The sequence below is a fragment of the Dipodomys ordii genome, unplaced genomic scaffold, assembly GCF_000151885.1.
Source record: "Dipodomys ordii isolate 6190 unplaced genomic scaffold, Dord_2.0 Scaffold72, whole genome shotgun sequence".
In the NCBI taxonomy this organism is placed as follows: Eukaryota; Metazoa; Chordata; class Mammalia; order Rodentia; family Heteromyidae; genus Dipodomys; species Dipodomys ordii.
In genome coordinates, this window is record NW_012267288.1 from 6,114,216 (window position 1) to 6,129,381 (window position 15,166).

The 15,166-nt window shown below is 35.2% G+C and overlaps 1 protein-coding gene across 1 annotated transcript in view; it reads left to right on the forward strand.

The window, feature by feature from the left end:
* The first annotated feature begins 2,918 nt into the window (after positions 1–2,918).
* Agmo (alkylglycerol monooxygenase) overlaps positions 2,919–15,166 on the forward strand; it is a 323,268-nt gene continuing 311,020 nt past the window's right edge. The window contains exons 1-2 of the mRNA XM_013024069.1: positions 2,919–3,172; positions 4,838–4,968. Of these exons, the coding sequence (XP_012879523.1) occupies positions 3,023–3,172; positions 4,838–4,968 (281 nt within the window). The 5' untranslated portion in view covers positions 2,919–3,022. The remainder of the gene's footprint in view (positions 3,173–4,837; positions 4,969–15,166) is intronic.

Consider the following 15,166-nt stretch of genomic DNA (forward strand, 5'->3'; position numbering starts at 1 on the left):
GGACAGCACCCAGGCCCAGAGTTCAGGCCCACGACCTGACCCCCCAAAAAAAATTTGCAGAGAATTTTTCAAGAGTAATTGAAGTATGAATTTCATATACCCTTTAGTCATATATATATATATAGTCATATATATATATAGTCATATATATATATATACACACACACACACACACATATAATCTCTAATAATAGGCATCAAAAATATGTGGAAACATAAAAACGTTTGTTATGCTACCTATTGCTGCATTAAAAGTTGGAAGACACACTTGATTGCACAGCAATGAAGATTAAATTGCTATATAAAATATGATGGTTGACTTTTGCCCTAGTTTTCTTCAGCACTACTTTGTTTGTTTGTTTGTTTGTTTTTTGGTCCGGTCGTGGGGCCTGAACTCTGGGCCTGGGCAATGTCCCTCAGCTCTTCAGCTCAAGGCTAGCGCTCTACCACTTGAGCCATAGCACCACTTCCGGATTTTTTCTTTTTGCTTAGGTGGAGCTGAGGAATTGAACCCAGGGCTTCAGGCATGCAAGGCAAGCGCTCTACCACTGAGCCACCTTCCCAGCCCCTTCATCACTAGTTTGTATATGAGGGGTTACCCATTCACACCTCTTTTTCTAGGCTTTTCTCTCAGCTGGTTTTTAGTTCAGTCTAAGGAAATAATACCAAGAATATGTCTCCAGGTAAACTGAATAAAGGTAGAAGTCACATTACATTTTTCCCTTTCCTTTCTGCCTTCCTAACTTTGATTGGGTCTAGTCAGTGGGCCATGTTCCTGCTAGACAGAGAGAGCCCTTATCCTTCAATGTTCTCTGAGGAATACGAGATATTGGTATCTAATTAAAATAACCTTTTTTTTTTCCTTTGCAATTTAAGGAAACTAGTGCCTTCCTAGAAATGTTAGTCTCTAGATTGCTTCCTTTGTCCTCTTGAGGTATACCTACCTCCATCATCTCTGTCACTCATTCTATGTATTATATTTCTGATGCATGAAAAAATAGAGGGAAAATTAGAATTAACCTGGTGTCTATGGCTCACACTGAGGTGGTTATCTATTCATCTAGGTTTGAAGCCAGCCTCATAGTCAAATCTGAAGGGCTTTTATCTGTCATTAACTAATAAAAAGCTGGAACTGGAAGGATGGTTAAAATGATAGTGCACTAGCCTTAAGCAAAAAAATCTAAGAGAAAACCCTTGCTTTAAGGCCCAGTACCAGCATATAAAACAGAAACAATAACAACAATGTCCTTTCATGGTAAAATACCCATGACAGAGGCATGTATCATGTATAACTTGGAAGGAAGGGATGCAGTATATGGTGGAAAAAGTGATGTGATGTCGCTTTTTACTCACTATGTTATTTAGATTTTCCCTGTCATGTATCACATTGATAATTAAAAAAAAATCTAAAGGCAAGGCAATGTTAATAAAGTATTGAGCCTAATATGATCACTTTTGTTAAATACTTATCCCAATATGTGCCTAACTTGCACTGTTGGAAAATATGGGAAACTGTGATGCAATGATTGCTTTAAAATGAATATCTTAGGGAAGAGTGAACCTGCCATCTTTGCTCAAATGCAATTTTTTTCTATGAAAAGTTCAGCAGATAAACTTTAAAAACTGCATCCTAAGCCGGGCACTGGTGACTCACGCCTGTAATCCTAGCTACTCAGGGGGCTGAGATCTGAGGATTGTAGTTCAAAGCCAGTCGGAGCAGGAAAGTTCGTGAGACTCTTATGTCCAATAAACCACTACAAAAACCTGAAGTGGTGCTCTGGCTTAAGTGGTAGAGTGCTCTCCTTGAGCTGAAGAGTGCAAGGACAGTGCCCACGTCAGAGTTCAAGCCCCATGACCTACAAAAAACAAACAAACAAGCAAAAAACCCCAACTGCATCCTATTGAATTAAAGACATGAGTGGTTTACTGTGCACTAAGTCTGAGCACTGAAACATGACCACACATTTCATACATCCACTTTGTAGATACATAGTCACCTTACAGATCTTTGGTGTTCTCTGTGTCACAAGCTGTGACATGTCTAGCTATAAATTTCTGTCATATTGCAGGCAACACTTCTAATAATGTACATTATTCAATAATCTGAAAATTTTCTAAAATCTATTTCCACAAACAAAATGAAGTTCTATATTAATATACTCATCATATTTATTGTAGATTTAATATATATTGTAACCAGGTGCTGTATGATGATACTCTAAAATTTTTCTTAGATTCTTACTTTTTTCTTTTGTGGTTAATTATAAAATTATAAATCATGGTCTTCTAATCGTAATTGCATTACTTTATATAGTATAATACTTTTAGGAGTGCAATGTAGCAGAGTGGTCACAGTAGTCTGTTGATAATTTACTTATCATTTGTGTATTTATAGCTTCCTTTTTAATGACATGATTATTAAGAATTGCATTAAGCAATATCTTGGCAACATGTACAGTCAGGGAGAGTCCATTTTTCTTTAAATTAGATTATGAAATAAGCCAAAGGCTCCAAGTTGTTCTACTAACTTGCAAAACATACTGAATCAGATCAAACATACACAGGCAGTAACAAGCTTGGTATCTTTCAAGCTAATGAGTAGAACGCCCTGTCCCTTTACCAATTAAGAGTTTTGTGAAGACTGCAAATGAAATGCATTGTGCTGCTCAGAACAGAGGGGAAAAAATCTGGTATTACTCATGTGATTTGACTCTAACTTGCACCCATGATCGGAGTCTTTCTTCTCAGTTGATACAGTAATAAGTTAATCCAGCTACAAATTTCTCCGTGTCTTTGATTTGGAGTGAGTCCACCTCTCACTCTTTCCCATCCCCCTTTCTGGCCTTGTTCCTAGTGAACTTTGAGCTTGTTCTTGATCTTTGTGTTTTCCTGTCTCTACTTAGTCAGCTGTTGGCTGTGCTCTCTGTGGAGCTTTGGATCTTGCTTCACTGTTTGACAAAGGCTTGTTTTGTGTTGCACATCACCTCCTTTTTGTTTTGCCTCTGGTTTCAACCACTGAAATATGAATATTCTCCAGACAAGGGCCGAAATGAAGAACCCAGAAGTCCAACATGTTTCATTTTCCCAGGGTTTTCGAATGTTGTTTTACTTGATACAGCCGAATGAAACTTCTTTCCAAAACCTAGAAGAAGTGCCGAACTATGTAAAAGAGGTGAGGCTACATTAAAAGGTGGGCTCTTGCTATTTTGTTTTTATTAAGAAGTAAGGTTAGTATATCCTGGGTATGTTCATTTCTATCCTTCAAATTATTTCCTCTTCTTTCTCTTGCCCCTCCCTCTTCTTCCTCCCCTTCTCCTCCTCTTCCTCCTTCTCTTTCTTCTTCTTCTTGTCCTTTTTATGCATGATGCAACAGTAGAAAGTACCAGCATTTCCATACAATATCTAGAGCCATTTGTGACTCTAAACTCCCTCCTTTATATATTTTGCATGTCATTCTGGAGTACGGTAATAACTTTTAAAGTGTTCCTAGGGCTTAAAAAAATAGTCATTGGAAGCTCAGTGTCAAATAGTTATACCACATCAGTGCATGTTGTAACAATTTTGTTTTAAAATGTGTAGCTTCACTTCCAACTCCAGGAAAGTATTTCCTCTTTAATTTGGTACAAAAATCCTGCAGAATGAAGGATATGCAGCCTAATTCCTTCCAATTCTTAACTTCCTTCGGTTTGAAATTAAACCAGGTTTTCTTTGAAATTCGCAAGAATTCAGAGCCACAATTTTTTGCTTCTAGTTCCTGGCTGTGATTGGAAGTAGAAATATCCAGAATTAAAACTTGAAGATTGAAGCTCTTCACCCTGTCAAACTTGTTCTACCAGCACTTACTACTTCAGACCAGAAATAGAAAAAAGAATGACATCAGCTAGTATGTTCCTCAGAGTTCTGCGAAGAGAACTTCAAAGCTCATGCTTTTCTACCAGATGAGTGAAGCCTGTATTATTTTCCAGATTTAATAAGCCTTATTCTTTCTGATTTTTCAAGGAGATTGTGCTCCTGTGTCTTTCCAAGTTTTTATGTTTATTGCAACACCACACCAAATTACTCAGTAATCCACAGAGTAGTCATAAAAATAACTCATTAATGGGGCCAGACTAGTGATCTATAATCCTAGCTACTTTCTACACTGTCTATGTTTCAAGGTCAGCCTGGGTACAAAAGTTCACAAGATCCATTCTCAACCCATTGCTGGGTGCAATGATGTGTGCTGCTCACCAAAACTACATGATACTAAAATTGGGAAGACCTTGGTTCTAGACCAACTTGGGCAGAAAAGTCCGCAAGACTACATCTCCTCAGTGGGAATGTAAATATGGTGGCACATGCCTGTGATTAGAAAACCTACAGGAGATAGCGTGTGGTGGCTCAGTCTACACTTGGGTAGGGAATGAGATCCTCTCTTAAAAATAACCAGTGATAGATAGGACTAGAGATATGGCTCAGTCTGTATAGTACTACCCTAAAAACCATCCCGAGTTCAAATCCCAGTAAGGCCAAAAACAAAAAAAGTACTATGTCAATACTTAATGAGTACTATGCAGCTGGTGTTTTAAGCGAACATAGAACATTACCTTATTCTCTGAGACTCCCCTAAGAAAATTGCATTTCTACTGTTTCAATTTAATGATCAGAAGAAGTTTTAGTAATTATAATAATAAAAATAGAATCAATGGTGTCATTAAGGAAATCTTAAAAGTGAATTATCTTAATGACAGGTCAATGATAGACTCTTGAATGTTTTTTTTTTTAATCCCAAAATGTGTCTTGTGTTTAGAACATGGATCCTAATTTTTATTCATTAACTCAGCAATTTCCTTTACAGGCAACTCCATTTTTCATTTCCTTGATGCTGCTTGAACTTCTGGTCAGCTGGCTTCACAAGGGAAAGCCCTCAGGTCGTTTGGATGATGCTCTGACATCAATGTCAGCTGGAGTTCTGTCCCGGCTTCCCCAGTGAGTGAGCTCTCTTAGCTACCATACATGTAAAAACTTAAATTCTCTGTACGTGTGAAGGAACATGTATTTCCTATTAGATGGTCTATTTTTACATGTATTTCCTAAAGAATTCAGTACCTACCATTGTTTAGAATTTTGCTGTTTCAATAATGTTTAAAAAATATTTTGGCATTTAAAAATATTTGACTAGCCAGGTATTTGCGGCTGACCCTGGTAATCTAGCTGTACATTAGGCTGAGATCTGATCATAGGAGTCAAAGGCAGCCCGGGCAGAAAAGCCCATGAGACTCTTTCTCCAATGAACTGCCTGACACCTGGAAGTGGTGTTGTGGCTTAAAGGGGTAGAGTGTTGTTAGCTTTGAGAATAAGAGCTGAGGGACAGACAGTGCCCTTGCCTGAGTTCAAGCCCCCTGATGGGCTAAATAAAGAAATAAATAAGCATTATTTATCTTGTTACTGAGTTTCTAGGCACCTTCATAAAGTTTCCATCCAGAGTGGGTCCTTCCTTTGACTCGCTGTGATACTACCCCTGAATTTTAACTTAGTTCTTTACTGGAAATTTTATTTCTGCCCACCCATCTTTCCAGACATTCCTTAGTGCTGATCACACAAATTAGGTACCATGACAAAGTTCTCATAGCACTGTGTCTAGTCTCACTGCTCCCTTGGCAGCCAAACATTTTTATCATATGGATCTGGTAGAAAGCCATTTACTATTAACCAGGATTACTATTTCCCTGAGGTTAAAGTATAAACTCCTAGTTTACACTCTAGTTTATGATTGCTTAAACTACAATATAGATAGTCTTTGTCCTCTTCTGTGCTCTTCTTACCTTGATTGCATCATGCTTGGCTTAGAATTACTCATGGGCCACAGTAATCCAGTCTGCCTGGAAAGCCAGCCCTGCATCCACCTCCAGTTCATTAAGTAGGTCTGAGCATAGATGCCAAACACTTCAGCAATCTTCATCTTCTTTCCAGCCCCATTGGGCACTACTTCACTGTGGTCCCATGGACTCTTGAGCTCACCTAGGTCTGGAATTATCATGTACTATGGCTATCTGTTTGCTACTTTTATTGCAAATTGAGAGCAGGAGGTGTTACTTAAAATGATGTCTGCTGCATAGCAAATGTTCTAAAATAATAATGATAATAATAATAATAATTTGTGTAATATGTTGATGAAAATTGAGTAATAGTGTTACTAAATAGTAATGAAAATGGAATGACCTTTATTTCTGATGGAATGAACTATGATATAATTCCAGGGAATGAAAACCCAGTGGATGAAAAGTACATAAGGAATAATAGAATAGGCGTAGAGAGGAAAGAGTTCCTTTTATGGAATAGCTAAGGAATGTTCTCATTCCAACCTCCCATCCCTGCTTCTTATGCTGTTTTTAGAGATTTACTTTTGACAGTACTCATTGCTTTGGAATGCTTCCTAGGAACCACCCAGTAAGAAATTAAGGTAGATTTGTAAAAATGACATGTAAATTTGCAGATACCTGAGATAAGGTCCTTTCCTGACATAATCTAGAAAGAAAGTAAGGATGTGAAGGGTAAACAAAGGAGGAGGCTGCAATGTTTGGTAAGAAATGTACTCATTATCCTGCCCATGTAATTGTAACCCCTCTGTACAGTATGTTCACAAATAAAATAAAATAAAATTTAAAAAAGAAAGTAAATCATAAAATCTATCTTAATAAGTGTTACTTTGAAAAAAGTGGATTATAAAATATGTTGTAGTTGTGACAGGATTACAACTGGTATGGTTGTATGTAAAGATGAATAATGACACTTGGACATGATTATTAAACATCACTCTAAACATCACACAGTTAGAACATAGGAGAGGATCACAATGGCACAATAGCTGTGTGCATATGACCTATAAAATGATGCTTATTGAGATGAACCCCAAGAAATGGAAAACAAGAGATTTTTTTGCTCTACTGTTTGTAGTTATTTCATTTATCTTTCTTTTATTTTCCTTTGGTTTATTCCCTAATGTCACTGTTTTTTATTTCTGTGCCCTTTGTGTTGTTTATAAGTTTATCTGATTCAGGGAAGGGAAGTAGAATCACAGAAATGTGGGACAAAGGTTGAACCAATGCGACAGTGACACTCGTACACTATGTTGAAAGGGAACTTTACAACGTGGGAGGGAGGAGAATGGAAGGGGGATGTGGGACAAAATGAGGGAGGAGTAACACTGTTCAAAAAGAAATGTAATAATTACCTCACTTATGTAACTATAACACCTCTGTACATCACCTATAATAAAATGAAAATGAAAAAAAAGAATTTAACAAAGAAGGTAAAGTCTCTAGATTTTGCAGATAATTTGCTGATTATCTAAAATAAGAATTCAGGGCTAGGAAGTTGGCTCAGTGGTAGAGTGCTTGCCTTGCATGCATGGGGCCCTGGGTTCGATTCCTTAGCACCACATAAGGAGAAAAAAAGCCAGAAGTGGCCCTGTGGGTCTAGCCTTGAGCTGAAGAGCTGAGGGACAGCGCCCAAGCCTAGAGCTCAGCCTCCACGACCAACAAAATAAATAAGTGAATAAATTAAATTAATAAGGATTCAAAATTAACTTTATTTTGTTCTAGTAGTGGAACTTGAACTCAGTGCCTAGGTTTTGACTCTTAGCATTATTGCTCAAGGCTGGCAGTCTATACTTGAGACACAGGTCCACTTCCAATAAGAAATTTAAGTGATAATTCCCCCTATGACGTCTCCTTAAATCAGAAATGAAGACAGATTCATCTTGAATGTTCAGGGATATATATATATATATATATATATATATATATACACATATATATATACACACATATATATACATATATTTATATGTATATAGATCTGACTATTGAAAAAAAATTTGGCTTACATGCTGAGAACATTAAGTGGAACCCTTTGATAACTGGGAAAGGCTTGTAGTTGCTGTTATGGTTCATGTAATTCATTGATTTGGAATGAGTTTTTAAAGAACTTAATGAGAGCAATTTGAATAAATGTTTAAGTTATTGTTTCTTTTTCTTTTTCTAGTTTGACTTTGGTTACAAGTAAAATTGGATTGAATTCTGAGCATAACGTTGTAAATTTTGGATATTATCCTCAATACAGTATTTCTGCCTCAGCATGGTCACTTAAAAGGTAGAATTATAATAGCAAAACAAAAATCAGATGCACACTTTAATAAAAATCACATTCTAAAAAGAAAATAAATATGCACGTGCATATGCATGCACACACATACACACACACACCACACACACACACCACACACACACACACACACATGTCTCCAGTTATTTGCAGCTACTTCCCAAATTACTTCAATTACAAAATTTTAGACAATTTCCTCTAAGATGTGTCTCCCACAGGGTAGTGGAACAGGGTGTGACTGGAGGGAAGAAAGGAAGACAAAGGGAGAGAGAGAGAGACAGAAATTGAGAGGAGAGAAGAGAGAGAAAAATCAAAGAAAAAAACAGAAGGAAAGAAAGAAATCTCAACAAACCAAATCAATTCTGTCCTTCAGGGATATGAACATGAAATACTTATCTTTCACTAATGTGTATAAAACTCCTTAAAAACTAACACAAATTGCTAACTCTGGAGCACTTTAAGAGAGTGGTAAAAAGTTACGAACTTGAATTTGGGGAATATTTTCCTCTAACTGTATTTTTAATAAGAACAGCAAATTGCTCCATTTTTTTTGAGGTGTAAAGAACAATTTCATATCATGAAATGAGAGAAAGAATTTTGTTAGATTTTCTTTTCTTTTGTGAATGATTTTATCTTTGTTGAAAATTTCAGCCAAGCATCTGACATTTTATTTTTTTACACCCCCCCCATAATTAAAAAAGGAAAGCTGTTTCTCAGGAACTTTGTGCTGAAACCTCTTTCAGAAAAAAAATCAAAGGTGACTTGACATCCATTCTTAAAATAATATTTCAGTTGAAGCCACAGCATCAAGGGAAATCCCTGTGCAAGTCATTAACAGCTGAAGGTTAGGTTAACACAGTATCAATCCTATCTTCTCAGAGGGACTAATTTCATTTTCTATACCAGCAACAGGGACCTGGCCACATCCTTAAAATATGTGATTGCAATCAACAAATTTAGTATAGCATTAGTTAATCCATTTGTGAAGAACTGTCATTTGGATAATAATCTAAAATAGTCATGAAATCTCAAACAAGGAGAAATCAAAATCAACATGTTCATTATACTCCTTCGACATAAATGTTATAGAATTGTTATCTGCAGACTTTGAGAGAATACTATATTTATTTGAAGGTATCAGTTTCCCCGTTTCCTAAAACTTCCAGCATCTTAGAGATTAATTGCTTGCTCACACTTTTCATGGAAGAGATTCAGGCTGTACCTTTCAAATCACTAGGTAAGGAAAAATGTTCATCATAGACAGGATTGGATCTTGTTTGCAAGTCTGTTGGACAGAACATGATACGTAGTAAAACTTCATCTGTCTGAAAACCAGATTGTGGTCAGTCCTGCATCAGTTTTGCTCTTTTGAAATTAAGTAGGCAGTCTTTCTAGTCAAAATCTAGTTCTGGGGTTATCAACAGATCTTTCTATTTCTATTGAACACAATGCATTGTCTACACAATCTGTTTATCTGCTAGTTATTTACAGATGACTAAAATAATTAAACTTGGGTTAGCAAAATATATAGAAAAATCTATTTGTGAAAAAACTGATTTGAATCTTGTGAAATATCCAGCTACCAATTTAAATGTTAGTGAGTGAAAAATAATCACATCTTTTTTTCCTGCTTGTTTAACCAGAACTCAATTTCCAATCCTTCATTAGAAAACGGGAACTTCAATTTGTTACTTCCTTAGAATGTTTCTGCTTCCATAAATTGCATGCTCCCCAGAGTAGTTTTATTTCCGATATAAATATCTACAGTATGTTTGTTTTTAATGGGTTCATTTATTCTGTTGAAACAGCAGATGATAAATCAAATTGCAATAGGTTGAGAGGAATAATTTAAGTAAGTAAAATTTTATGTAAGTGGGGGACACTGAACTTTTGATACATATGGGTCATTGCCAATTTTTACAATGGTGCTAAGTTTGAGTATTCAGCCATAGGTATGCTCACTTTTACTGGCCATACTTCTTATGAAATTTTCCAGTTCTAACAAACATATTAAAGTTCATCAAAAAATTAAAAGAAGAAATTAAACTTTTTAAAATAGTTTTGGCTCCTTGGGTTGGGGCTGAAGAAGGAAGAAAATTAATTACTGGGTTTTGATACTAAACTTTAGCAATATAATCTCTGGCAACACCAGATGCTAACAAATTATGCCCATCATTGTAAAAGATAATTTTATTAGATAGTTACTTATTGTTCAAAGTAGGGGGCAAACAAATATCAAGAATAACACTTCGATACTAATATTAAATGTTTTATTGATTCAGAAAGTAATTTTTAAAAGAGTAAGAAAAAATAATAAAAATATTGTTTGAAGTGTATCTCTTTTTCTTTCACCTGGAAGCATTTTAAGTAAACTTGGTTATTAATTTGTTTAGAGACTGCTAGACCATCTTTCTCTAATGAATATAAACTTCCCTGTATGTTAGCCTGTGATTTACATGCTCATTCAATAGAGTAATACACTTTCCTATAAAGAATGCAGTAAACTTGTTATTTTTAAATAAATCTACCACATTGTGTTTCTATTATGTTATGGTCATTTGAAAGGAAAGTAAATCATAAGCTCTCTCAATAAATGTAACATGAGTTTACAGTAAGAAGTAGTAATGCAGAGTTAGTTTGTTGTTAGAAGGTAGCAGCTGTACTATCTACTTCATTACTCCTGAGCGAAATCCATGTTCCACTAGATGGAGCACAAGGGGCAGTGGCTATTCACATAAATGGTATAAGATGCTTGGGTCATTTTAAAGATATTTTTGAGATAAATATAGAGCAAAATTTCTCAAAAAATGATACCTGCATGAGTTCTTGTACATTTATTTTTCTATAACTTCATGGAGATTTAAAGAATGTTCTTTAATGGTCTCATTAATTTTCTGACTGATAACAAATGGTATCTGAAATAAAAATATCTAATTCACCTTCACTACTTTTGCATAATCTGGACAAATCAGGTGGGCTATCCAGAACCAGAGTGATTAAGTGGTTTAAATTGGTAGATGTCTTGATCTGTTCCATGATTCTATTTACATTAAAAGTCTCTGATGTTTTAATAATTTTCAGTGCGAGAAGTACATTAAACTCCATTCATTTTTAAAATGATTACATCATGACAGTATTTGAAAGCTGGATAATTATAGTGTCCATTCTGCCTAGTACTCTGTGATTCTAAATTAAACCTAGAAATACTGAAAGGCTAAATTCCCTGTCCAGTCTCTACTCTGGATGGTGAGTAGATTCAGACTCAAATGCCTTAGAAAATTATTAAGTTTGTAGTTCTCAATTGCCAAATAATATGTATTTGTAATTTATTTGTTATATTCAATCACAACATTATAAATGAATTTTATTTCTTTGAGGAAAATGACAAAGTTAGTAATATATAGCAAATTAGTACTTTACCAGAACTTTATATATAACTAATATAACTATATAGAACTATATAATTTTGGTGTGACACATTTCTATTGATGATTGAAACTGTTACATGAAACATATCCTATTACTATGTAGAGAAATGAGCTAACTTTAATTTCAAAAAAATATATTTCTATCCTGAATAAGTCACTTTGTAGACTCATGAAGGAAATATGTCAATGCAGGGAAATCTGTATCACAAATCACCAGTTGGTAGTCAGGGGGTTCTAATGATTCTTTATGTTTATATCATTTGCTTGGTCTCACATCCAAATTGAGTACACAAAAGCAATCTAGCATTTATAATCCCTAGTCCTCATGCTCTCCAATGTTCCAACTACACAGGATTAAGGAAGCTTTCTATATATATGCATACAAATTATACATGATTCTTCCCCAAGAGAGGGATTTACAGAGTTTAAGTTTGAATTCCAAAGTGTAGTCATATGCTAAGGTTTTAGGGTAGGAAAGTGGATGGTGGAATTGGAAAGAGAAGAGGTTTTTAATAAGGGGAATATTTTTGGAAAAGTAGGCTCGATTTCCTGTTATGGATGGCTTAGTATATGTCTGAGACAAGCAGAAATGGTCAGATAAGTTGATGTTAGGTGAAAGGAACCCCAAGATAGGACTCAAATGGTTTTTCTTTCTTGATATTGTTTCTAACATATTTATCATATTTATAAGATTATTTCCTTATTGCTTTGTATGTCCCTCCCCCACGATATAACCCCTGTTTTCACTGTATTTGATGTTGATATAATTTGCGGAGGGGAAGGGAAAAGCAAATAGTTTAAACAGTGATACAGGTGGACCCATTGCAACAATAAGATGTACAAGTCATTATGTCGAAAAACGAACTTTACAACTTTGGCACGGGGTGGGGTCGGGGGAAATGGGAAGGGATGGTAAGGGAAAACAAAGGAGGAGACAACGATGTTTGATAAGAAACATACTCATTACCTTGCCCATGTAATTGTAACCGCTCTGTATGGTATTTTCACAATTAAAAAAATAAGTAAATAAAAGAAAAAAGCAGAAAAGCCTGACTGTTAGTATGTCAGGCATATTCCAGTTCTATTTGTGTCAACCCTAATAAGTGAGATGTCAAAGAGGAAAATTTTCAGAAGCCATATTTTTATTGAGGTCTTGGTATCATTTGTAATTATAAAGGTGATGTATAGAGGGGTTACAGTTACACAAGGAGTAATGAATACATTTCTTTTTGTACAGTGTCACCCCCCCTTCCCTCATTTTATCCCAGTTTTCCCCTTCCTGACCCCTTCCCCATAAGTTGAATAGTTCATTACCAACATAGTGTTTAGTGAGCAATCACACTCCTGGGCATTTATCCAAATGACCACAAACCAGGACATACTAAAGCCACCATCACAACCATGTTTATTGCAGTACTGTTTACCATAACTAAGATAAGGGATCAATCCAGATACCCTTCAGTGGACCAATGGATCAAGAAAATGTGGTGTACATACTCAATGGAATTCTATGTTTTCACCAGAAATAATGATATTGCCCATTCATAGGGAAACGGAGGGTTTGGTATCTTAATGTTAGTTTTTCAGTTGTCACTGGAAATGACCCCTGATGGAATGCTGAGGGGAGGGCATCTATGGCTATGGTATCAGAGCCTTACCTGAGACTTCGAAGATCCTACTGTGAATTAGTTGAATAATTGAATTAATTCAAGGAAGGATCTGCTTCAATAGCAGGTATTAAAGCATACATAAGCACCTATAATCTACAACCTTTAATTTAACATTCTGTTGAATTTTTTATGTTTTTCCCTTCTGAACCTTTGTTTTTAAGAAGTGATGACTAGGTAGTATACTGAGTACCTCAAGAAACACTTGGTAATATCCATTTCTGTTTGTCAGAAATGGTGTTAATCAAGTAGCTAGTAATCAATGATGCTGCTTTATAATCTATAATGCATAGAACAGACCCTCAATTTGAAGAATTCCATGGCTTAAAATAGCAACTATCCTTGTTTCAGAGAAATTATTAGTTTGAATCATGACAACATTGATGCTACTCATAATTTTAACCTATAAAGTTAGTTTTATATGAGTTATAATTCATTAATAAACAGCAGACAGAAAGTTTAAATTGCATTGTTTGGGTAAATGGTTGTGGAGATAACCTCCTATAATAATCATCCTACCTCAATCTCAGTACTGTCACTGTTGAGTAATTCTAGTCTAAATGTGTGAGTTACCAACAAAGCTGACCATCTTTAAAATAAAGATAATCTACCTCCCACCTATGTTGATGAATATCCTTGAAAAAAAGTTAGAAGGCAACAAGTTTCAAGTTGAAAGGTTTAGCTCTTAAATTATTTGAACTTACAAAACATGAAGGGCCCCCCTGGCTATGGCTTGTCTTGGTCCAAGTAGGATTTCCCGTACAATGTAGATTAATCCAGATTGCTTGCCTCAGCTTTGCTTATCTACATATTTCAATCAGCCACTTTTGATACTTTGACACATCTAGGAGCTTGCACACCTGCAAAGGTCTACCTTCCGGAAGGCTATGACAAGAAAAATTCCAATGGGAGAGCTGTAAGCTACTTTAGCAGGGGACTATAGTACTCCCTAATATGCTCAGGTGGAGATAATGGTAAGGTCTAAGTTAAATAATTCCCTTGGGCTATGAACTTGAATTGAGAGATAAAATTTCCTACCATGTAATTTCATATTACATTTCACATTAAGTTTTAAGATAAGGTGTTCTATATATATTCCTGCTCAAAATGATAAATATTAATAATTTCTTAAGTTATGTATATTAAAATGCTATTTGAAGTAATCTAGTGTTTAGTTTTGCATGTTAAAATAAGAACTTGAAACATTTAAATTATTTGAGGATATTTAAATATGTAATTAAAGTTACATTATAAGAAAACTCAACTTACAGACCAGGATCTCCAAATGACCCAGTGCAATACTAATTCACAGAAAGTGGCTCTGGGAAGAGATTTACTACTGAAATGAGGAATTTACATAATAACTATCTGAGTTGCTTCTTTAACCTTTAGCTCAAATGATGATACTTAAAATTTTCATTTAATATTGAGCAGCAAACTTGTTGCTGACTTATAATGATACCTTTACTAGTTAAAATGATTAATTTCCATTTAAAAATAAATGTAGACACAGGATGACCCATTGCAACAAGGATACCCACAGGACAGTATTACTGGAAATGAACTTTACAACTTTGGGGGGGGAGGGAGAGGGATAGTGGGACAAGAACAAGGAAGGGAAGGGGTAGCAATGATCAACAAGTAATGTACTCATTGCCTTACTCAGGTAACTGTAACCCCTCTGTACAGCATTTTAACAATAAAATAAATAAAAATAAATGTAGAAAGAAAAATCAAATAAATCAAATCTACACAAGTGAGAGAACAGTGCTTCCCTGAACTTGAGCTAAAATTTAATTGTAAAATTTCAAAAATTTGTAGAGTATTGCATGTATGCGTTTCAAATTTATTTAAATAAGGTTTTATACCAGATTGATAGAACAGGTGGTAAAGCATGGCCTAGTGTCTATGGTTCAAAAACAATTT